The sequence below is a fragment of the Camellia sinensis genome, chromosome 12 (genome assembly GCF_055761805.1).
Source record: "Camellia sinensis isolate YWXY chromosome 12, ASM5576180v1, whole genome shotgun sequence".
In the NCBI taxonomy this organism is placed as follows: domain Eukaryota; kingdom Viridiplantae; phylum Streptophyta; class Magnoliopsida; order Ericales; family Theaceae; genus Camellia; species Camellia sinensis.
This window is the reverse complement of record NC_138972.1, coordinates 123,964,312-123,990,266: the sequence shown is the minus strand read 5'-3', so window position 1 is coordinate 123,990,266 and position 25,955 is coordinate 123,964,312. Positions and strand designations below refer to the sequence as shown.

Sequence of the window (25,955 nt, the reverse complement as noted above, 5' to 3'; positions counted from 1 at the left end):
ATCTTTGTTCCAAGAGTACGAAATAATTTCCAAAAACAATCAAATGATGTCGGCCTACTGAAAATGGGTCCTGATACCAACTGTTAATATAATATGTAATCGTGTGATTAATTAGACTCTTACTTACAAGTGTAGTTTTCAACATCCATGTTCTGCCATTCAGTGTACAATACAACCATCAATCTAATCTGAGTTACTGAACAATTGTGCTGAAGTCTACCATTGCCTGTAAGACTTGAAATGAGTACAAGAAGAAGCTAATGTCAAAATAAAGCAGCTTAACCTTCATTTACTGATCTTTTAGTTTCTTTACATTCAACACTAGTTACTCTTTGACAAATATGTACCATACAACACATGAGGCTCTATTATGGCATCGAAAACAATCAGATTAGTCTTTACATTGCTCCCATTCCTTTTGAGTTTCATGCACTAGACTGGGGCCTGACAACTGCTGAAGAGGAGTCAACGATGCCAACAGGACCAGGGTTATTATTACCACTACCTCTTCCATTTGCAACCGACTCACCTGATTTCTCTTTCTGTTGTCGTCGTTCCTGATCCTTCACTAACACTGGTTGAAACTGACATAAAGAAGACATTGCATTTGAGACAAGAAAAGAATTAGCAAACTGCATGTTTCACATGGATGGACAAAATAATGATGTTGTAACTTGTAACCCAGTTCCAGTAACTACAAACCTGATATATTGAATATATCACATTTCTTCTAATCTGTGCCATCATCTCTATGAAAAGGTTGTAGCCTTCAAGCTTATATTCAATGAGTGGATCCCGCTGTGCATATCCACGTAAACCTACAGCTTGCTGAACAAACTTGAGTGCTTGCAAGTGTTCTTTCCATAAGCGATCAATGTTACTCAGAATTAGGAACCTCTCTGCTTCTTTCATCAAGCCTGGTGCTTGTTTCTCCACAATATCCTGAAAAAGCATATTATAAAACAAAGTAGTATATTAGTAATTTTTAAAAAATGAATGATAAGGAATTGAGTTCCTGAGCATGGAATATAGAACAAAGTCAACATAACTTGGGCTATCATAGATGAATTTTCATAAAGTCAGAGGAAGAATGCTGTGAACCTCTGAAATTTATTTGGATTACCAAACCAACAAAAAACAATGAAAGGAAATTTATGAATCTGTATCATAGCTAGAAAAGTAAGAAAGAATTTTTTTTAAAAAATAATAATTAATTTAATGCTGTAGAAATAATGGGTTCAGACCATACATATCATGGACACACTAAAAAATAAGACTTCACAAGTTTGTGAGCAGATGCAGCATACCAGAGACTAATTTACATACAAGGAAAATCTTCCAATCATTTGACACAAAAAAGTACCAACCCTTTTCTGTAAATATGCATCACGACCACGAAGGTGAAGGTAATCCAGCAGCTCTTCATAATTTGAACATTTGCTCACCAGCAAATCTGGAGTCAAATCATTCAACAAATAGCAATACCTACAGATACAGTAATATGAGGAATTATCAGCGATGTTGAATTTTAAAGAGATAACCAACATGCAAGCAAGCAATTATCATTAGCAAAGTAGCACGGGCATGTACATTGGACACAGACGCACCACATGAAGTAAACACCGACACATCAAGTTCTCAAAAAGTTAGACACAAACAAGGGCGAGATATGTAAATAAATATAGCTTTTGGATGTATACATATATCATTTTTTTCTTATATATGTGGGCATATATGAGATAAATAAATTTCTAACTCAATGGCCTAAAAAAAGTATGCAAACTTTTATTAATATTCTAAACATCCAAATTAAGGTTTGCATAATGTGGAAGATGAAACTTCACAAATATGATTTACTGCTAGTTCTATCTCTCTCATTTCCTTTTCCAATTTACAATTATATTCTTCTCCTACATGGGAAAGTGTCCATTGCACTTGAGGTAGACGCATTGGTGTGAGTTCATCCTATTTAACCAAGAAGTGCCAAAAACTACTCTTATGAAGTGTTGGTCAAGTGCCTGAAGATTGTCTATCAAGTCTACAAAACTATGAAATTTATTCAGGGCTGGCCCTGAGGTGAGGCCACTAAGGCGGTCGCCTCGGGCCCCCAATTTTGAACAAAATTTAGGGCCCCTAATTAGGGGAGTGTATCATGTCGTGTTATTTCATAATTACTTTAAAATTAGTTCAATTCATTTATTTTCATGCTGTTGTATGGTGTTATTTTGATTCGTGTCCGATTGATATTTAATGTAAAAATTTATTTCTATTAAATGAAATTATTCATAAAATGTTTGATTTTAATTCAATTGCATTTTTCTAATTAAAAAAATTGTACCTTATTACTATATATTTTTTATTAGATTGACTCTAAAATAGGTAACAAAAAAATACATATCTTAAATGAAAAAAAGATATTAGCCTTAATTATTATTTTACATATTTTTTTATTCAGTTAGATGGAGTTAAATAAAAGATTAAAAAAATGTCATCGTATCCCTTAGTGAATATTAAAATATATAACTAATAATTCATATTATTAAATCGTGTCATACTTAGATTCATGTTGAAAAATAGTCAACCCTAACTTACGAATTTTATATATTGCTTGAGTTGTGTCGAAAATTCTCATCCTTACCCCCAATTAATTTTAGTTCTTATAGCATTGATAAGTTAAAAAATAAAGATTCGATTCAACTAATTGAAATTCAACTATTATATATATATATATATATATATATTTGTTATCTAAATTTTGTTGAATTGTAATGCAATAGAAATAAATTTTTATCCTTTTTGTTTTATCCAAACAAATTTTTTTAAAGGTAATAATACATGAAGGGTCCAATTTAAAAAATTTGCCTTATGGCCCTAATAACTCCGGGCCGGCCCTGAATTTATTATAAAATCATGCAACGTTTAACTAGTATTGGTTATGTATCTAGGGCTTGCCAAGAAGTGTAGGTGTACATGGACATGGCCCCTCTATAGAATTGTATGTACTTAGTTCATTAACTCAGCAAGGAATTAACACAAAAATCAGTCACCGGTGATATTCCAGAAATCTGATGAGGTAAAGTTATGTTTTGTCACTTGGAAAATGTAGACACAAAGGTTAAACCTGTCATCACTCTGTGCTAGACCCCATGCAAGAATTAGGAAAAACAGGATAATTCCCAAAAGTACGACTAGTGTTTCAATTATCACACACATTTAGACTTGAATACCAACTACACCCAGGAAGAAGGGTGGCACTTACTGTTGGAGTTTCGCAATGAGCTTTTCAAGATCCCAGCTTTCCCTGGAAGCATCAGGACCAATATTTGCCTGTTCATATTATTGAAGTCAAACTACGAAATATGCCAACGGTTTGTGTAAAAAGATATAGAAGACATTTAACTAATAAAGTTATTACACCTCAGATTCAATTTACCTCCAAGATGTCATCTATTGTCAATTCAGCATATTCAATAAGAAGAGACTGGAGATTGTCAGATTCAAGGGCTCGTCTTCTCTCTGTATATACACGGTCTCTTTGGCTGTTCAAAACCTCGTCATACTCAAAAAGTTGCTTCCTAATATCAAAGAAGTAATTCTCCACCTTCCGCTGAGCTTCATCAAGCGCTTTTGTCAGCAAATTGGATTCAATTGGTAGGTCTTCAACTCTAAAAGCTCTCATCAAACCCTACAATTCACAAGGTTAAGAATTTTTAAAAGCCTATCTTGAAGCAGCTCAAACAAGTAGATTTGTCCAGAGTTTAAACCTGAATTCTATCCCCCCCAAAAATCCGAAAGATATTATCTTCAAGACTAAGGAAAAAGCGAGAACTTCCAGGATCCCCTTGCCTGCCACTTCGACCACGCAGCTGTACAAGTACAATTGCAAGTTTGATTGCAAAAAAAATTCTTTCTAGGTGAAAAATTATTCCAATGAAAAGCAGCCAAGAAAAAGAGTGATGGAAATACACAAAAGAATTTTAAAAAAAAAAAAACAAAACAAAACAAAAATGAAAGAAAAAGAAAATGTTCAATCAATTTTTTAAACTTGAATTGCCAATTTCGAAACAAAATGTAGAAGTTAAACCTGATTATCAATTCGACGTGACTCATGGCGTTCTGTCCCCACCACATGAAGTCCACCGGCTGACACCACCTGCATTGATGATATTATACTTCTCATTAAAGAAAGTTTTGAATCATTACAATCCAGGTTCCTGTGATGAATTGATTTATTCCATTTAGACATTCTTACTTTAGAAATTTCTAATTGGATTTCTATTGCACAAAAACTGAACAAACTTTGATGAAAATTATTTGATAAATTAATCAAACCAATGAGATTTCATAATTTAAATGACTGGATGCTAATGATTTGTGTCAGACAAACTACAAGCCAAAAATTATTCCATTATGGCACTTGACTATAGACTATGAAATTTGATCATACAAAAAGCATATCTACTAGTTGGGTCCTTGCGGACTGTGTGAACTATTTTCCATAAATATATGACAGAGATACAAAATTCAAATTTTCCCTTTGCTTTACCTTAAAAAGTTCTGTAATTTATACCAATGGACAAGAATTTAGTAGGGAAAAAATCAGGGAGCAGATTTACCTTCTTCCTTTCCACCTCAGTGTAGACCTTATATTCTGTAACAATTTCTAGAAAAGCATTGCGCAGCTTTGCTATTACTTCATCTTGAGCAGGCCCCTAAAAATTCAAAATATGTTAGTAGAAATATAAATATATATATATATATATATATCCATGTTATGTCTATGTTGAAAAACAATTAGCACTATTATTCATGATAAACAACCAACTTGACTAAAAGCTAAGTTGTTAGAGAGAGGCATTAATTAATTATTAGGATATCCATCATAAACATGGCAAACACATGAACATGTTATAAATTATCAAGTAGGTAGTGAGGTACAACCACAAAATATTGTCTACTCTAATATATGTTAAATTGTTAACAATCAACTCATCTAACTTAAGGTGTCTCATTTGCTTCTTCATTGCTTTGTGGCATATCAGTTTTGTGGGTGTTGATTTTTTCCTTGTTCAGTATGGTATGGGTGCTGCCAGGGACTGTTGTGGGTGTACTCCACAGTTGGAGAGGGGGTAGGGTTGGGAAGAGGCGGAGGAAGGTATGGCCTTTGGCACCTTTGTGTTTGATGTGGACGATTTGATTGGAGTGGAATCGGCACATTTTTCAGGGTGTGGATGACTCAGTGGTTTGAATGAAGGCTCAGTTTTTGGTATTTTTTATAGCTGGGTGACCGGAACTATGTCCCTGGATTTGTTTGCTTTCATGGATTTTTTAGATGCTCTCCGTGTTTAGGTTTGCGTTTTGTTGACAATCCTAGATGTATTCGTTAGCATTGGCTTGATGCTATTTCGTTAATAAAATTGTCTTTATTTATCAAAAACAATCAACTCATCTAACACCTTTCCTCACGTGCAACTAGCACATGAAGAAACAAACAGACAAACACACAAATTAAACTTGACAAGTGCACAGACACACAAAACATAGTGCACAATAACAAACATAAAGTGGGAATAAACACATATTGTGGGACTTGAACCTAGAACCTCCTAGCACCATAAGTTCAATTTGTTAGGAAAAAGGGCCAACAATGTACATCTAGCTATCTAACACTCTTCCTCCCTCATGTACAACCTTGTCTCGCACATGGAGAAACAAATAGACAAAACCACACAAACTGGATTGAATAGGTGCACAAACAGACATAGACAAGGTGCAACTTAATCATTTTATATTCTCCCCACCATAAATGAGCCAAAAAATGCATGTATTACAATATCAGGTAAGTGAGATGTTTGAACACAAGACATTTGCTTGCTCTAATACTATGCTAAATTGCTAATAACCAACTAGTCTAAAAGTTTAAGCTCATCTACTGATATGGGACATAAACTAAAATTATAATCTTCATTTGTAGAGAAAGAATTGGAATCTTCAATGCATTTCACCTTTTCACTACAATAAGATAGCCGCTCCTCCGCTTCAAGCTCACTTAGCGATTTCTGACCCCATGCTTTGACAGCTAGCTGTACAGCTTCCTCAGCCAACTTAGTATTGTCTTTGGAAAGTGTGCATGGAAATAAGTTTTCATTTACCTGGAAGATTATATAATGGTAATGAAACTGCAAAACATAGCAAACTTGATTGGGAACAATTTTACATACATCAAAACAAACCTTCCATGTCTTCTTTGGTGGTGGTTTCTTGACAGATACAAAAACTCCTTCGGCAGGTTTAACAACTCTGCAGCACATTATCATTTCAGAAACAAGGTAATGACTGGCTTGAGGTGCAATATGCCATCTAAACTTGCAGATTGCTTCTTAACAAAATCTTGCAGTTTCAGAATGATACAATTTCATGCCATATGTGCAAAATCATGTAATAGCATTAAACAGGAGAAACAGAAGAAGCTCCTGCCAATTTCTGTTACCAATATGACAAATAAGCACCATGATACTATGAAGTTTCAAGTGTTGTAAGAATATAGTATCGGCTGCAGGGATGTTTTTTTTCCTCCTAATGCAAGTAACATGTGCTCAGAAAAGAAAAGAAAAAAATAATAATAACAGGGCAACATTATGCAAATCTGACAAAGATAATCATGTGATGTGACAGAAGCTAGGGGTGGCTATCATCCTGATGGCCTGTCAAGCCCACCCTGACCATCACAAGGCTTGAGCATGCTTGATACATAAGGCATGTTTGATGCAACTTTTCTCAAGTTAAAAGTTGGTAATCAGAAAGCAGAAGCTAAAAACACACCTTCCTCAGCTTCCAGATGATCAGTTTTTTTTAGCTTGTTTAAGCTATTTTTGCCTTGTAAGTTGTAAGCCGAAATTGTACCAAACAAATTGGCACATCTTCCCAAAATAAAAAATAAATAAATAAAAACTATAAGATGCACCAAACACCACCATAGACCCATAAACCAAGAGGTCACATTTTACAGCATGTCCAATTTGCAATTTTGACTTGAAAAAGTCTCCTCAAATTCCATATACAAACACAGATAGACAAAAGAGTATTGTTTATGTTATTCTTAACTATGGAAATATCTTTTAAAAGAGCACAACCAGAAAGCTTGAACCCAAACTAGTTCAAAACACAATTGAATACCACTTGACTACTGCATTGTTTCTGTAAGGTAAGAGTATAAAACAATCTAATTCAATGAGGCTTTGTAAGCTAGATTTGGAGGTCCCCAGGCCTTCAGTTATTACTTAGGGTCAGACTGCAGAAAGATGATTTAGGCCTGATGTCAGGTTGGGCTGGCCACCCACCGCACCAATGGCCACGCCTAAGGCCCTAAACTTGGATAGTATTAGATTGAGGGTAAACAAGATAATAAGCAGAATGCATTGTAAATAAATATTTCTGTAGGCAGTATTCCTATCTACTAGATTCATACTCAAGGAACATCATAGAAGTTTTTCTTTTACACTTCCTTTTCAGTAGAGGCTGTATCTGAATGAAGAATATGGAGATAAGCAATGTAACAACCAATTGGTGCAAGTTATCAATTCAATAAAAGCTCGGATGATACCTTGGCATCAGCATCTCACGTAACTTCAACCTTGCCATGAATTCTGCATTACCACCAAGGATTATATCAGTTCCACGACCAGCCATATTGGTAGCAATTGTTACCGCCCCAAGACGACCACTCTGTGCTACAATTTCAGCTTCTCTCTCCACATTCTCTGGTTTCGCATTGAGAACCTTTACATAAGCAGTGATAGTTAAAATCTTTTCAAATGAGGAAGACTTGATAGTACGGAAGTTTGATTCCATATTATATAAAATAGACATCAACAAGACACTAAATTATACATAAATGTTTGTCATGGAGTGTAATCAATGTCTACATATTCCACAACTAGTATAGCTTACGATTAAGAAAATCATTTGAATCCCACCTCATGAGGGATTCCAGCTTCATGCAACTGTTCCGACAATGCATCACTCTGCTCAACGCTGGTCGTGCCAACAAGCACTGGGCGACCTGTTTTGTGCATTCTAGAAATCTCTACCACAGCTGCTCGCCATTTTCCTGTGGTTGCCTTGAACACCACATCAGATTCATCCTGGAAAAAAAAAAGGTAAAGAAATGAGATGTGGTAGGCATTAAACATACAAATATATGTGTATGGATGTACACCATACATGTGCTTATTTAATTTATCATATCATTAAATTCTCCATATTTCCTCTCACATTCAGGTTTGAGTCTCAGTGGTAAGATTACAAGCATGGACTGCAACATTGCAAATAATAAATTGCATGCTCAAACAAATACAAACCTTTCTTATCATGGGCTTGTTTGTAGGCACAATTGTAACTTTCAGTTTGTAAATACTCTCAAATTCTGCACTCTCAGTTGCCGCAGTGCCAGTCATGCCACAAAGTTTTGGGAACTATAACATACCATTGAAGCCAAATATCAGAAAGTTAAAAGAAAGGAGAATGAGTTTCTAAAATGCTTTCCCAAACCTGAAGAAAGAAGTTTTGATAGCTAATCGATGCCAGGGTCACAGTTTCATTTTGAATGGGCAAGCCTTCTTTTGCTTCAACTGCCTGGTGGAGTCCATCACTCCAACGTCTCCCCTAACACCAAGTAACCAACTATAAACATTAAGAAGTCCTTAAAAAATCTACTCTCCTTTCACCTATCTGACACCAGAAGGTGGTGCATGTTCCACATGCATGATCATATCATGCATGGAGAAAGATGTGGGAGAGAGGCAGAGATATGGAAGGGGGGGAGGAGAAAAGTACTGCCCTTTTCCATCATTTTTTACACAAAATTACACTACCACAGATTAATTGCATTTTCTCATAATAAATGCTCTTTCAAATTTCAAAAAGTTGGGAGAGTTTAGACCATAGCTGAAGTAGAGACCAAACCAGGATGCAACTTAAAGTCATGGTATAAATATTCTGGGACTCTAGCGTAATCTAATAAATAAAGCTGAATAAGTTCATTTTATAATAGGAAGAGAAATGCTGAATAGTTCCTGACCTAGTTCATATTTAATTGAACCCTCAAAACGTTCAATTTTTTTATTTTTTATTTTATTTTTTGGAATCAGCCTCAAAATGTTCATGTGTTTATGATAAGAAGACAAATACTTGCCAGATTGTCCTCATAAGGATGGTTTATAATCATGTATTCTCAACATATTACATCACAACTCTTGCCACAAGCATGCATGAATTGTGACACTGCCAATACAATGAGATTGTTGGTAATATTGTTGGTTCTCAACCTGCAAGTTGGGATTTCACTAGAATCTGGAGGTGTGGTTTAAGCATGCAATAATGAAGATAAACAAAGGAACACCAGTTGACAAGGACACAAGCCAAGGATAAGCCCTCTATATCACCAACTCCGAAAATATGAGGAAGAAGGAATATATTTCTGTTATATTCAAAACTTCTTATTTTACAAGACCAAATGACACTCCTTATATAGGAGATATTACAAACATCATTATAACCCATTATATGCCACTTACATATTATATATTACCACTATCTACCACTATCTACCACTATCATATTCTATACATGCCACTATCTACCACCAACACCACTATCATATTCTATACATGCCACTATCTACCACCAACACCACTATCATATATTATATGCATTAACACAAATTTCCAGCACTCCCCCTCAAGCTGGTTTGAAGATATCTTCCATAGCCAGCTTGCTAGTCAGCTTATCAAATTGCTTCTTGTGTAGTCCCTTCGTTAGCACATCAGCTAATTGTTCACCTGTTGGAAGGTAGGTCATACAGATTATGCCAGCATTGATTTTCTCCTTGATGAAATGTTTATCCACTTCTATATGTTTTGTGCGATCATGTAGAACTGGATTATGAGCTATAGATATAGCTGCTTTGTTGTCACAATAGACCTTCATAGGTGTCGGGTGAGAAAGCTTTAATTCTTCAAGAATTCTTTTAATCCACATTACTTCACAGATTCCATGGGCAACAGCTCTGAACTCTGCTTCTGCACTACTTCTAGCTACCACATTCTGTTTTTTACTCCGCCATGTAACTAGGTTCCCACCTACAAAGGAGCAGTATCCGGATGTTGATCTCCTGTCTGTAACACTTCCTGCCCAGTCTGCATCTGTGTATACTTCAACTTGAAGATGTCCATGTTTCTTGAACAGTAAGCCTCTCCCTGGAGTTCCTTTCAAATATCTTAAGATCTTATAAACGGCCTCAAAGTGCTCTGCCCCTGGTGAGTGCATGAACTGACTTACCATGCTGACTGCAAAGGCAATATCAGGCCGCGTATGAGACAAGTAAATCAATTTCCCGACAAGTCGCTGATATTGTTCCCTCTCTTTGACTTCTTCAGCCTTAGCAGCTTGTAACTTCAAGTTAGGCTCGATCGGAGTCTCCACCATCTTACAACCAAGCATACCTGTTTCTCCAAGGAGATCAAGAACATATTTTCTCTGATTAACGAATATACCTTCCTTGGATCTTGCAAATTCCATTCCGAGGAAATACTTGAGAGCTCCCAGATCCTTAATGTGAAATTCTTTTGCGAGTTTCTCTTTGAGGGCTGCTAACTCTGCTTCATCATTACCAGTTAAAATGATGTCATCAACATAACCAATCAAAATTGCAATTTTACTGTTTTTTGAATGTTTATAAAATATTGTGTGATCTGCTTGACTCTGCGAGAAGCCACAACTGATAACTGCCTTCCCAAAGCGTTCAAACCACGCTCTTGGTGATTGTTTGAGTCCGTATAATGACTTGTTCAATCTGCATACTCTGTCGCTTCCAAGTCTCTGCTCAAATCCCGGCGGTAGGCTCATGAACACCTCCTCTTCAAGATCACCATTGAGAAATGCATTCTTAATGTCAAGTTGATGTAGAGGCCAATCTGAATTTACTGCAAGAGATAACAGTACTCTGATGGAATTTATTTTAGCAACAGGAGCAAACGTCTCCTGATAGTCGATCCCATAAGTTTGAGTGAAGCCTTTAGCCACCAGTCTCGCCTTGTATCTCTCAACGCTTCCATCTGCGTTACATTTTATCGTAAACACCCATTTACACCCAACTGTTTTCTTGTCTTTGGGTAGATCAACTATCTCCCAAGTACCACTTTTCCTTAAAGCATTCATCTCCTCCATGACTGCTAATTTCCAATTCGGATCATCCAATGCTTCCTGTATATTTCTTGGAACAAACAAGTGTGAAATCCTAGATGTGAAAGCTCTATGGTTTTTAGACAGTCTTTGATAGGAGAGGTAATTTGCAATAGGATGTTTAATGCAATTTCGGACACCTTTCCTAATTGCTATAGGAACATCAAGGTCGGAAATAAAAGGAATAGGATTACCTAAAATTTCGATGCCAGAACTCGGGTGGACATTCGGGTCATTAGGATGGACATTCAGGTCATTATTCTTCAGATGAAATCGCTTCCTAGTATAAACCTGAAGCTCAGGATTTAGATCATTTTGTAGTACTTCTCCCCCTAAACAAGAATCTTCTTGACTAGGCACCATAGAACTTGGTTCTCCTAAGTGATCATTATCAGACAGATGTGGTTTTTGTGTAGGATAAATGACATTGGGGAGCGGGATAGAAATATCCCAAAAACGGTCTTCTACTCCACTTGTCTCCCCCTGAAGAGAAGTGTTGGGGAAATAGGATTTTGTTTCCACAAATGACACATCCATACTCACATGAAATTTCTTGGTTTGAGGATCGAAACACTTATACCCCTTTTTGTTTGAGGAATATCCCAAAAAAACACATTTTATAGCACAGGGGTCAAGTTTTGAACGAAATTGACTAGGAACATGAACATAGGCAGTACATCCAAAAACTTTGGCGGGTAAATCAGAAAACAACCTCGTGTCAGGAAAAAAAGCTTTGAGACAATCGAAAGGTGTTTTGTATGTTAACACCTTTGTAGGCATCCTGTTTATCAAATAAGAGGCTGTTAAAATTGCTTCACCCCATAAATATTTAGGAACATGCATGTAAAACATTATAGCACGTGCAACTTCAAGTAGATGTTTATTTTTTCGTTCTGCAATGCCATTTTGTTGAGGGGTATCCCGACATGTAGATTGATGAAAAATCCCATTTTTTGCCAAAAACTCACCCAACTGCTCATTGAAATATTCTGTTCCATTATCAGAATGTAAAATACCAATTTTGGTTTGAAATTGGTTTTCAATCATATTGTAAAAATTTGTGAATAAATTTTTCACGTCAGATTTTTTGTTCATCAAATAAATCCAACATAAGCGGGTATGGTCATCAATAAATGTAACAAACCATCTTTTACCAGAAAGAGTAGTGATTTTAGAAGGGCCCCAAACATCACTATGAATCAAATAAAAAGGTTTGGAAGTCTGGTAAGGTTTTGGCAAATAAGTAGAGCGATGAAATTTTGCAAAAATGCAACTTTCACAATGAAAAGAAGAACAATCAATCCCTTTAAATAATTCTGGAAATAAATGTTTCAGATAAAGAAAACTAGGATGTCCTAGCCTATAGTGCCATAGCATTATTTTTTCTCGAACAGAGATTGAACTAGTACTATTAAAGCTCTGAGCTTTTTTATTACTAACAGGTACTTCATCAAAGTAGTAAAGACCTTCAAGCATCCTAGCACGCCCAATCATCATCCCCGAGTTCTGGTCCTGAAATTCACAATGGGATTCAAAAAATGTAACACGACAATTAGAATCCTTAGATAGTTTACTGACAGACAAAAGGTTACAGGCTAAGTTGGGGACGTGAAGAACAGCATTGAGATTAATTTTCTCAGTTAGTTTAATAAATCCTTTTCCTGCAATAGGTGAAAAACTACCATCGGCTATTCTGATTTTGTCATGACCAGAACAAGGGAAATAGGTACTAAATAAATGGGAAAAACTAGTCATGTGATCGGAGGCACCGGAATCTATGATCCACGGAGAGAAGTTTAGGCAAGAGAAGGCTTTAGGATTTCTACCTGTTTGTGCCAACAAAACACTAGGAGTACCGGATGAGGAGTTGGATTTTATCAGCTTTAAGAGTTGATCAATCTGCTCTTTGTTGAAGGGACCTGAATCGGCTTCATTAGCGGTAGGAAAGCCACGATTCTTCTCTCCTTGTTTGCTGCTTTTCCAGTTGACAGGTTTGCCATGGATCTTCCAACACGTTTCGCGTGTATGGCGAGGCTTGTTGCAAAAATCACACCAGACCCGTGGCTTATCATCAAACCTGCGCTGGTAATTTGCAGCCTTGTTGGCCGCAGCATCGCTAATTAAAGCAGAAATTTCAATTGATTCACCAGTACCTTTTTTCTTAAGCATGACGCTCCTTCGGCTCTCTTCCCTTCTGACTTCGGCAAATACTTCGCCAATGGATGGGAGAGGAGGTCTGCCAATAATTCTTCCTCGCACTTCATCGAACTCAATGTTGAGGCCGGCAAGAAACTTGTAAATACGGCTGTCTTCCACAGTTTTCTTGTGGTGGTTGCAGTCGTCAACCGATTTCCATTCGTATGTGTTGAAGATGTCAAGATCCTGCCACAACCTTTTCAACGAATTGAAATATTTGGTGACGGAATCATCTCCTTGACGAATCTCTCCCAACTTCAAAGTTAATTCGAAAACTTGAGATTGATTTCCTAGGTCAGAATACATCTGACTAACATTATCCCACAATTCTTGTGCAGTAGGATAGCACATGTAATTAGAGCTTATATCCTCCTCCATAGAATTGACCAACCATGTCATAACCATGGAGTTTTCAGCGTCCCAACTGTCGAACAGCGGATCATTAACAGCAGGGGCCTTCTTGTCACCAGTGATGTAACCGATCTTTCCTTGCCCACAGATATACATCCGGACAGATTGTGACCAGCGGAGAAAATTATCACCATTTAGGCGGATGGTGGTGATTTGGACAGAGTGAGAGTTGGACGTTTTCACCGGAATGGCAGCGGCAGGGGTTGAAGTGGTTTCGGACGTGACTTCCGACATGGCTATGACGGTTTTAGGGCTGCTGCGTTTTTTGTTGCTCTGATACCAACTTAGAAAATATGAGGAAGAAGAACTCCGAAAATATGAGGAAGAAGGAATATATTTCTGTTATATTCAAAACTTCTTATTTTACAAGACCAAATGACACTCCTTATATAGGAGATATTACAAACATCATTATAACCCATTATATGCCACTTACATATTATATATTACCACTATCTACCACTATCATATTATATACATGCCACTATCTACCACCAACACCACTATCATATTCTATACATGCCACTATCTACCACCAACACCACTATCATATTATATGCATTAACACAAATCTCCAGCACTTATTGTACTGGATAAAGTTTTTGTATTGAGAATGGTTTTAGAGAACATGTGCACTCAACGATTGTGTCCAACAGGGTTGTACAAAACAACATTTTCCATTCAAGTGCACAAAAGGGTTAACAGAGTCACCTGCATAACTCGACCTGTAAACTCATCTACAATAAGGACTTCCTTGCCACGGATAATATAATTCACATCTCTAAGAAAAATTTCTTTTGCTTTTATCGCATTCAAAACATATGATGCCCATTGTTCCCGGGGATCATATAAATCTTTGACATCCAGAATTTCCTCAGCATCCACATAACCCTGTTCTGTGAGTAAAATGCTCTTCTGCCTCTCATCAACCTGCAAAAACAATTCTGGTAAGGAAAAGAATAACAAGGTCTCTTCTGACTGCTCAGTGCTCACCACAAGAAACTGGACAATAAATTTTTGAGTATGGGGGTAAGGCCTGGTACATCTTTGCCCTCCCCAGAGCAGGCCTCACTGTAGCAGGAGGCTCATGCACTAGGTTGCCTTTTTTTTTCAAAGAAACAAAACTTTGCACCAATGGTTTTCAAAAAGCAATTGTTTTAATCTAGAAGCATAAATAACACTCCAAGCTCCCAATTTGGTTTTAATCCAGAAACATAAACAGTTCTAAGCTCCCAATAAGAGCAATGGTCCAAAGCCACTCTCAAATTTTTGCATTCAGTAAATCATCTGAATGACAATGATGCAAGGTGAATGAGTTGGTAAATTGCTCCTTGTTTAAAGGACATAATTACAGGTAAAGAACAGGAAGATATAAGCTTGAAATAGTTGATACCTAACTGTCATATAATGGCCCTACGAAAGGAATCTCACTTCACAGTGTTAACCAAACATTATAAATTCTTACTGTACAATATTCAAACTAAAAAGAGAACTAAATTAAATATGCCAATCGCTAGTTTAATTTTTTTACTGTGTAATGTATATCTTGCTGAAAGGCAGCAGCTATCTTAGCAGCTTTGTAGTACCGATCACTAGGTTTTTCAGCAGGTCCTGATATGATAAGCGGAGTTCTTGCTTCATCAATAAGGATGGAATCAACCTCGTCAATTACACAGTAATTGAAACCCCTCAGCACAAGTTCATCAACACTCTGTAGACCAGAAATATAGTCAGTTTGGATGGAGACAATATTGGACAAGCTCTTGTAAAAAAAAAAAAAGAACAATAAAGACAACACAAGACATTATTGCCTTCACGGCACTATAGTATATTTTGGTTATTTTCAGAAAGTTGCTAATTATTAAAAAAATTCACGTAGCACAAAAATTACTTTCCGTGGCAAGATTATCCCTCAAATAATCAAATCCGAGTTCACTGTTGGTGACATATGTGATGTCGCACAAGTAATTTTCCCTCCTTTGTTCACTTGTCATATTCTCTGCCAACATAAGCAACCCATTGTTACAGTGATCATCCAAATTCAGAGTCCAGCATCCACCCAATCAGAAGTTGCAAAATCACATATAAACAAAATTCCACTAACACAATGACAAGCAATTAATATGCAGTTAAAATCTAAAAACAGTAAGTAAGTCAATATGACGAAAGTGTATGGAACAAAACATAATGGCAGAAAAAGGATGAAAACATATGCAGGAATGGGATAATGTACATTCAGGGAGAATAGATGAGAGAGCCAAGCAACTGAATGAAAAAGTAAGAGGTCTTCAATAGGATGGTGAGACAGATACAGCATAAAACTAATGAGAAAATTGAATACAGTGCAAGTACATAAAAAAGTAAGCTTCAGATTTGATGCAAAAGTGGGAAGGGGGCCGAAAGTTGTACCCCCTGGTTCCTTCTAGAAGAGAACAATGTAACTTGATAGAAGCACATCAAGTTAATTATTTTCAGCCATTCCGATTCAATCAAGTTAATAATTTTAAGTCATTCTGACATCAAATCAATTTGGTAGACAGAATTCAATAAGACAATACCATGAGAGAAGAAAAGGGACGTTCAGGGAAAGGTAAAGAGAGAAGAATCAAGTACAAAATATAAGCCTTTTGATTGGATAAACTAGAACCAAAGCAAACTACAGGAAAAACTGAAAATGGAGAAGGAACTCGCTAAATTTTTCATCAAGTGCAGCTTCCTCTCCATTGCTTCAGTGGAAGTGCATTGTGTGGAAAATGGAAAATTTAAATATGATAGAAAATAAAGACTTCGGTCACTTGAAAGCAGGTTTCGCACGATTTGAGTTCTAAAGTACCGCAAGGTATATAAGGGTTAGGCTGGTTGTTTTAAGAGCTTCATTGAAATAAGGATTACTAATAGAAATATAAAACGAGGTATTCATCAAATGAAAAACTTAGATTCAATACACTGTAATTTGGGAAGCGCCTATCCACCTCCTTCCCTGAAATGCACTTCCTTATCTCCACAGTTGAAAGCCCATTTCAAAAATGCATCTAAATAATACCATGGAAGGTGTTTTTGATAGCAAATACAGCATGATACAGCATGATAGCATGTACAAAGTAATAAGACCATGGAAGGTGTTTTTGATAGAAGGCACACAAGGCATGAAATACAAAGCCACAAGCTTTGAAATGATCAATCCCCAACTTACTGGAAGTGAGCATAAATCCACATGAAAAGAAGCTTAGGATAACAAATAATAAAAGAGTGAGACATACGTTGGATTAGGCCAACCTTCATTCCAAGAAACCGGGGTACTTGACCAACCCATTCACAATCTCGCCGTGCTAGATAATCATTGACAGTGACAACATGAACTCCTTTCCCAGTTAACGCATTCAGATAAGCTGGCAAAATAGCAACCAGGGTCTTTCCTTCTCCAGTCCTCATTTCAGCTATTTCTCCCTTGTGAAGAACCATCCCACCTAAATGACCAAAAGTTATTAAAACAGAAGAGTTCCAGATATGCACATGCACTCAAATTGATGAGTAAAAAGAAAACACAAAACCCACTTTTTAATGACCCCAACTGGTTGTGAATAACAATGACAATGGGCTTCAATGCAAGCATGAGAATATGGCCATGAAGACCTCCCCAGATTTAGATTGAGGGGATCCAAGTATGTGTGTGTGGAGTGTGTGTATACATGCACCCACCCACAACACACATGGTGTTTGCAATGTTGTAAGTATTTGGTGGTGAAGTCAGTGGCAGAGGCAGTGGGATCCAGGGGGGCAATTGTCCCCTTGAAAATAAGAAGAAAAAATCAGCTTCTGCATATTGTTTGGATAATGCATATACATATACATAAATACGTACCTATTTTGATATCAATGCAATTCCATATCTATTGTCTGCCATAATACTGGAAGGGTAGATTGCCTACTTGCTAAAAGAAGAATTCCTTTTGGCTCTCTTATGACCTATGCTAGAGTCCTGCTATTCCTAAACTTTATGCTATATTAGGTTCACTGGAATGAAAGTGAAATGGAATGGAATGGAATGCTCATTCCTTACCATTCGCTTACAATGGTGAATGATGATTCCATTTACAATCTATTTTTCATCCTTTTTTTAGCGAACCAAACATGAGAATGGACATTCTAATGGAATGATCATTCCATTCCACCTTCACTCTAGTCAGCCAAACACTACCTTATAGATATATAATTCAAGACTGAAAGTGTTTAACTTGATTTAATAAACTTGCAATACCCCTACAGGGAAGCAAATATTGAACACTATCCCACTGTTTTAATTTAAATGGAGACTAATAGAATATAAAAAGAAATATACACCGATGGGCACCAATTGGATGATCATAAAACAGTGGAGCACAAGATTGAAAATAGTCTACTAGAGGAAAGAAAATAAAATATAAAAAATAGACACCGGAAGAAAGAAAAAGGAAAGAAGAATAATGTGTTGTATTCACCATAAACTATTTTTTTCCTTTTTTTAATTTTTATCTAGTAACCCACTTACTTGACCACTTTCTTAAATGTTTTCACATGTTGCAAGTCTAATGATTAACGTTGCTCTTAGCTTGCTCAAATTAAATTTATTAAATTTTTGCTTTAGTAAGTGCATTGTGGATATTGATAGTTCGTATTTGAGCGAAATCTAATTGCAACATTTTGAGGGTTGTTAATGAAAGTGTCATACTTTTTCTGGGCAAAAAATATGAAAGTGTCATACTTATTGCAACCATTTTCTTACATTTTTTATTTTTATTTTTTCTGTCTTGACTTAGTTAACAGACTGTGTTGGGGTTCTTTTTCTTTTTCATTATCGTGCGTTGATAAGAGTCCATATTTTCATTACACAACAAAATTACGAAAAGAGCCCGTATATTAAATGGTAACCTATGAATTAATAACTTCGTATATTACTAGGTTATGTGCACGAAAAAAACTTAAAAGGAAAAAAAAAAAATACACAAGTCAAACACTGTTAAGGAAAATAAATTTTATTTGTTTTGAAGATTTAAGTATTGACTAAAACTACATCTTCAACTCAAAATTACTATTTGTTAGTAAGCACTTTTTCCCTCTCTCAATCTCCTGGTAATATTAAGCACAAAAGAAAGGAAGTTCAGGCTTTTTCTAGGTGATTATTTTTTTGGGGAAAGGCAACTTACAACAAAGTCAAAAGAACCCAACATGACAATTTACCTATCAGTTGAACATCAAAAGGTCGAAGTCCTAGAACTCTTTTCGAAGCCTCTCTCACAACAGCAAATGTTTCCTGCAATGCAACAATTTCTTTTGTGATGAATATACGCATTGCATTTCCAACAACAAATGGAAGAACAACTAAAAAGAATAAAGAAATACAACTTCTGGTTAACTCACTAAGCAAATGAACAACACAGTGGCTTGTTTGATTCAAACACATCCCTTAATAAGATGGATTCTACAATCTTATTGAAACAAGCTATGGGCTTCAAATATCTTTCTAGTGTCACACACCTAAGAGTTCTTGTAACACAGTGATTGTGAAACTAAACCAGTTAAGTTACAAACATTCGCCTGCCAGAAATTGAAGTTCTCACTCTAATTTGTTGGTGTTGCCAGATAAATTCTTAGAGGGGCCACCCAATCCATATATATATATATATATATATACATATTTTTCTATCCCCAATTGATAAAGAAAGGAAATGTTTTGAATGCTTATCAAAGATTCTATTGCCTTTCAAGTTAGAAGAACCTAATTATGTAGTTATTGCTTCTTTGTGATGAGTATTAACTATTTCTAAAACTTGATTGCCTAATCATTAACTCTACCTTTTGTCAAAAATAAGCACTCTATCAAAGGTTCACTAGTATGTAGCATAACTTAAGAAGAAGAAGAAGAAGAAGACATACAGGTAAAAGAGAGTCCAAAGAATCACCCCGGCGAGCACGTTCCTTCAAGACTTCCGTCTTCTCCCTCAATTGGGAATCAGAAAGGGTTGACATCTCAGCTTCAAACCCATTGACGAGAGAAACAGTTGAGGAATACTGCTGCCTAGTGGATTCCCCTGTGTCAGCGCCCTTAAATATCCCACCCAAGAGCCCTCCCAACGATGCCGTCGGACTGAAAGCAAAGGGCCGCCGCAGAAGCCGCCGTCTGCCGCGGCCGCAGAATCTGAAAGCTGTGGTTGGAAAAAGGGGTTCGCATCTTCTTCTTCTGGTGGTGGAATCTAAGGAGAGACTCACCGGCCTAGGGTTCCTGAAAGTATCGTAATTTACATCCTTGGACTTCACCCCCACCACCGCCGGCGACTCAAATGGAGTTGCCACTGCCGCCATTGCTAACAATAATGAATTGATTGGCAATTTGAATTAATGGTTGGAGAGAAGGGATGCAATGGCGAGTAGTGAATTGTAAGCAGCAAAAGCAGTCTTGAATCTGGTGTATGTGATTGAAAATGGAGAGAGATTCATATGAAAAAAACAATACTAGGAAGAATTGAATTGAGTCGTTGCTCTTTCACTCTCTCTCTCTCTCTCTCTCTCTCTCTCTATGGTATTTTGCTTGAGAGATGAACCGAAGCAAGAGGGTTTGCGTGTATGTGTTGGAGAGAGAGAGCTTCTTACACAGAGGAAGATGAAGATATGTGATGATGAATGATGAACCAGATGGCGGGGATAAGGTTTTCAAGGAAAAAAATAAATTAAGTTAAAAAAATGGTTCTTTTTATATCAATTGGAAATATATTTGCCAAAAGCATAAAGTTTGGTAGCTTGAAAAAACACTAGCCGGAATGGCTCCATTATATAAAACGACATCGTTTTGAGTTTTTTTTTTTTTTTTTAACAGATCGAAGAAGAAAAAGAAAAGAAGGAGAAGAGAAGAAGGAGATCGCCATGAACGGAGATCACCATGGACGGAGAGGCCGAAGGAGATGCCGAAACTAAATCTTGATTTTGGGTTTGGTTTTTTTTTATTCTATGGGTTGATTTTGATTTTGATTTTGGGATTGATTTTGGATTTTGATTCTATGGGTTGATTTTGATTTTCGATTTTAATTTTGATTTTGATTTTGGAATTGGTTTTCGATTTTGATTTTGATTTTGATTTTGGGTTTGGTTCAACCTTGTTTTCTAGATCATCATGAACGAAACATATCAATGAGTCAACTTCTTTTTCTGGATCATCCCATTAGAATTAGTTTGATGAATCAACTTCTCTTGTTTTCTACTTCTCTTGAATTCATCATCCCAAACGAAACATATCAATGAATCAACTTCTTTTTCTGTAAGTAAACCAACTTCTTTATTCTATATATATATATACAAAAATCTGTACACTCGTGTGCTTGAGAAAGATCTCTAATCTAAAAGATGAGATGATAATGATGAAGAAATTGGGGTGTTGTTGTTTGTTTACTGTAGGCTTTTTCTTTTCTCTCTCTCTCTCTCTCTCTCTCTCTCTCATCCCAACGCAGTAAAACTAGAAAGAATACTAGAAATCCTCACACCCAATTAGATTGATGAATCAACTTCTCTTGTTTTCTAGATCATCCCATTAGAATTCATCAAACTACTTTTTCTGTAAGTAAATCTGTAAGTATTGATTTTGATTTGGAAGAGTTGGCAATATTTCACCTCTGGTTTCAAATTCCTGGTAAATTTGGAAGAGTTGTTGTTGCTTGTACTGAAGAAGAGAAAATACAGAAGAAGAAGAAGAAGAAGAAGAAGAGAAGAAGAAACAAATGAATGAGGGAAAGGAGAGAGAGAGAGAGAGAGAGAGAGAGAGGGGGGTGAAAAGTCAAAGTCGGGCCACTCGAGCCTCGACTTTCTTGAGCTACCAAGCGGGACTCTTGCCAAAATGTAAAAACAACAATGCTAGGTATCTCAAAATTTTGTGGTTTAAATGGCTTAAATCTATCAAAATGACGTCGTTTTGACAGATTTTGAGTGTAAAACGACGTCGTTTTGACAAATTTGAGCCATTTGAGACACAAAATTTTGAGCTACCAAACATTTTTCATGTAAAAAATAGCTTCTTGTTTTTTTTTTTATAGTAATTTTTCTAAAACAAAATTGGAAAATGTCTCGTAGCTCAAATTTTGTGGCTCAAAAGTGGCTCAAATGGCCAAAACGACGTCGTTTTGGCCATTTTTATGTTGTTCTGTACTCAAAACGACGTCGTTTTGGCCATTTGAGCCACTTTTGAGCCACAAAATTTGAACTACGTAGCATTGTCGAACAAAATTTTCACTTTGTTTAGCTTTGAATTTTTAAATATATTTTTGAATTTTGAATCTTTTATTTTTTGTGTTTTGTTGATATTAATATTTTTTTAATATATATTTTAGTAAGTTTTTTTTTAAATGCACAATATATTTAAAAGGGAAATTTTTTTAAGGTCCCTAATAATAATAATTTAGAGGATAAAGGACACCAAAAAAAAATAGTGATGCATCAAGTCCCTCAGTAACATGGCGCGCGTTTTTAATTATTTTGTAGACCAAAATACCCTTTCCAAAATCAACACAGAAACGAAATTCATTCCGACGTCTGAGTTCCATTCCGAGCATCCAGCATCTTCACGAACAAGAGAACAGCAGAATTAGGGTTTCAATATCATCTTCACCATTGACATTAGAGCTTCATTATCTTCTGCAAAAATCATTCCCATTCCTTCATCATAAATTTCTCTAGCCCTGTTTTCACAGTTCATCGTCATCTCAATTCATCTTCGTCACGTCCCATCTTCATCTTAGGCCATATCAGCTCGTCATTCAAGTTTCATCCTAACTCTGGTAAGTTTTTCTACAATACAAACTAGATTTTCTCTGAAAATACAGTTATTTGCATTTTATATTAACCTTTCATAAATTAGGGTTTCAATTTCGTAATAAAAAGCTACATAAATTTGAAAAAAATTATTTTTGTGTGTTTTGAACTTATTCTTGAACATGTTTGTGTGATTTTATCTGTAAATTTCTTTGGCATTTGAATTTCTCTGGTTTTTGCTTGATGTATGTTTCTTCTTTCAATTTTCTCTGACATGTTTATTTTGAAAAAAGTAATTTTCTGTGTTTTCATCTTATTCTTTAACATGTTTCTGTGATTTTGTCTATAAATTTCCCTGCTCTGTAAATTTCTCTGTAATATGTATTTTTAATTGGAATGTCTATCTTTCTCTGGAATGTCTATTACTCTCTTGTCTCTGTCTAAGTTTCTCTGGTATTTATAATTTTCTCTGACCACATCACATCACTTTCCTCCCTTGTGTGTCTCTATCATGTTTAATTTTCTCTGGCATTTTAATATTATAGACTAGAATGAATGTTTCTTCTTTGAATTTTCTCTGACATGTGTATTTTGAAAAAAAAGTTATTTCTTTGTGTTTTGATCTTATTCTTGAACATATTTCTGTGATTTTGTCTATGAATTTCTCTGCTTTGTAAATTTTTCTTGAATATGTATTTTTTTCTGGAATGTCTATTACTCTCTTGCCTCTGTCTAACTTTCTCTGGTATTTATAATTTTCTCTGACCACATCACATCACTTTCCTCTCTTGTGGTCTCTATCATGGTTAATTTTCTCGGGTTGTGTATGTAAATTTCTCTGGCATTTTAATATTATGAATTGAAATTTTCTCTAGAATGGAAATTTCCTCAAGAATGTGTAATTTTCTCCAAAATGTGTATTTTTCTCTAGTATGTTTATTTTGTTCAATTCTTGGTTTCAATGTGGTGTAATTTTCAGTGGCATGTTTACATTACTTTGTTTGTTTTATCTTGCTAATTGTGGAATGGAAATTTTCTTTGACTTGCCATGTTTACCTTTCTCTGTCATTCATTTTCTCTGGTGTGTTTACTTCTATATGTAATTTTAACAATTATTGAAAATTTCTCTCCTATGTTTATGCTGCTTTGTTGATTTTCTCTGACATTTAATTTTTAATGTCCAATTTTCTCTGGCATGTCCAATATTCTGTAATTTTTTCTTATCTGTAATTTTCTCCCTTATTTGTAATTTTCTCTGACATGTCCAATTTTTTTGGCATGTTCAATTTTCTCTGGGATTTAATGTTGACATCTTTATGTTTTAATCAGTGTCTAGAAATGGCAAAACGTAAAAGCAGCGAAACACCGGAAACACCAAGCAAGAAACAGAAACTCTCTCAGTCTTCTTTTGAGCTAAGATCAAAAACCAGCAGCAAAACACTAGAAACACCAAGCAAGAAAGAACAACTCTCTCAGTCTTCTTATGATCTAAGATAAAAAAATCAGCAACAAAACACCACAAACTCCTCGCCAAAACACACAAGCCCAAGGTGATGAAGCAACTAGCATCCAGATGAGTACCTCAACTTTAAAAGACTTAAACTCAAGGAGGAAAAAACCTGTTAAACTTCACAGAAAGAGAGCTCACTACAGCATTCAATACCGATCCAACCTCTCATCTGTTGTCTCCTTTTTTCAAACACTTAAATTCAATTCAAACCAACTTGTAGAGCTTCAAATGACCCCATTTTGGTATTTGATCCAAGCTCTAACCACTGGAAGGATGGATCCAAGGAAATCTGATGATGATGTAGTTACAATAATCCAATGTTACAATGAAAAAACAAAAGTATTCACAGTTGGTAAAAAGAATTTGACCTTTACAATAAATGACATGACCTTGATTTTTGATTTGCAAGGAGGTAAAGAAGCCATGTTATTAAGATACTCTAAAAAATCAAAATCTGCATTCCGAAGGAGAAGATTCTAAAAGGACACAAGGCTTACTGGTCCTGTTCTTAAAAATGCCTTGGTCAAAGCAATAAAAGGCAAGCAGCCAACTGACTTCAAAGATGTAGTAATCATTGTTACGTTGTACTTGTGTCTCACCCTATTTTTTACAACAAGTGGGAATTCAATATGGTGGGTTTTTATAAAGTATGTGGAACCTTTTGAATCAATGAAACAATATGATTGGTCAAAAGCAATTACATCAACATTGATTGATTCTATCATAGCATTGCACAAAACTCCATAAAAAGTTACGGGGTGTGTCATTGCATTGCCGGTAAGTATAATATCCATTCAAATTTGCAGTTATCATACTTACAAATTTGTGCGTTTAGAAAAATTTAATTACTTTAATTTTCATCACAGTTTTGGCTATGCAAACATGCAAATATCATTGACTCGGAAGACAGTAACATAATTGACTTCCCAAGATGTGCCAAGTGGAACCTGCAAACCTTGACGAAACAACTGTAGAAGACACCAGTCCACTCTCTTGCACCTCGATAGGTTAGATTTCTATCACAACTAAAATCTCAGTGAAATTCCAAAATTTCTCTGACCACTGCTTTGTTTCCCTCCTTGTGCATTGATTGATTAAGATCAATTTTCTCTGAACTATCAATTTATGTTTTCTTCTTTGGTTACCCCTGGTTTATTTCTGCCATTGTAATCAATTTTCTCTGCAATCCAAATTTCTCTGACCACAATTGTAACACATTAACTTATATAACTTGATTGATTTTCTTTAATATCTGAATTATGTTGGTTGTTTCATAATTTTCTCTGGCTTATAAAATTGTTTCTCTTTGTGTGTAATTTTCTCTGACCCATAACTTATGTGCCATGCATCTTTGATAAACATTGTTTATTTCTATCATTCTAATAAATTTTCTCTAGAATCCAAATTTCTCTGACATAATTATAGTCAAACATTAACTTGTATGCCTTGATTGATTTTCTCTGATATATAAATTATATTGCTTGTTTCATAATTTTCTCTGCCTCATAAAATTAACTCCTTGTCTGTAATTTTCTCTGGCGCATATAATTTTATTTAAAGTTTGTTTCCCATTAGTATCATTTAGATGAATTTTATTTTCCTTATTTGAATTTTTTCTCTCAATGAATTTTGTAACATTTCTCTAATAAAAGAGCCTTCTATTATAGATAGATAACAAGGAGCTAGTCAAAAACCCATAAGAGGAGTTCTGTCTTAGTGAAAAGATGAAGAAAGAATAAAAAAAGGCAATTGTTAAATTCAAGGAGACATTACAAGATTCATCTGGAGAAAGAGGGAATGAAGAAGCAGAAGACAACATAGAAGA

At 35.6% G+C, this 25,955-nt stretch overlaps 1 protein-coding gene across 2 annotated transcripts; it reads right to left on the bottom strand.

Annotated features, from left to right (window-relative positions):
- Positions 1 to 258: 258 nt before the first annotated feature.
- AGY1 (Albino or Glassy Yellow 1) lies at positions 259 to 20,559 on the bottom strand. Of its 2 annotated transcripts, XM_082899793.1 has the most exons (20): positions 19,762 to 20,549; positions 19,066 to 19,138; positions 17,109 to 17,315; positions 15,745 to 15,847; positions 15,380 to 15,560; positions 14,560 to 14,778; positions 8,551 to 8,664; positions 8,361 to 8,474; positions 7,977 to 8,144; positions 7,604 to 7,779; positions 6,234 to 6,300; positions 6,006 to 6,152; positions 4,617 to 4,712; positions 4,085 to 4,153; positions 3,765 to 3,866; positions 3,434 to 3,685; positions 3,260 to 3,327; positions 1,368 to 1,485; positions 703 to 942; positions 259 to 584 (listed from the first exon to the last, which is right to left on the bottom strand). In XM_082899793.1, exons 1-20 carry the CDS (start codon positions 20,185 to 20,187, stop codon positions 426 to 428), a joined length of 3,099 nt encoding a protein of 1,032 aa, XP_082755919.1. In that variant the 5' UTR covers positions 20,188 to 20,549; the 3' UTR covers positions 259 to 425. The 2 variants fall into 2 exon arrangements, with proteins under 2 accessions (XP_082755919.1, XP_028088038.2); XM_028232237.2 differs by lacking the exon at positions 15,745 to 15,847 and having other exon boundaries at positions 15,380 to 15,559; positions 17,125 to 17,315; positions 19,762 to 20,559.
- Between the last annotated feature and the right edge of the window lie 5,396 nt (positions 20,560 to 25,955).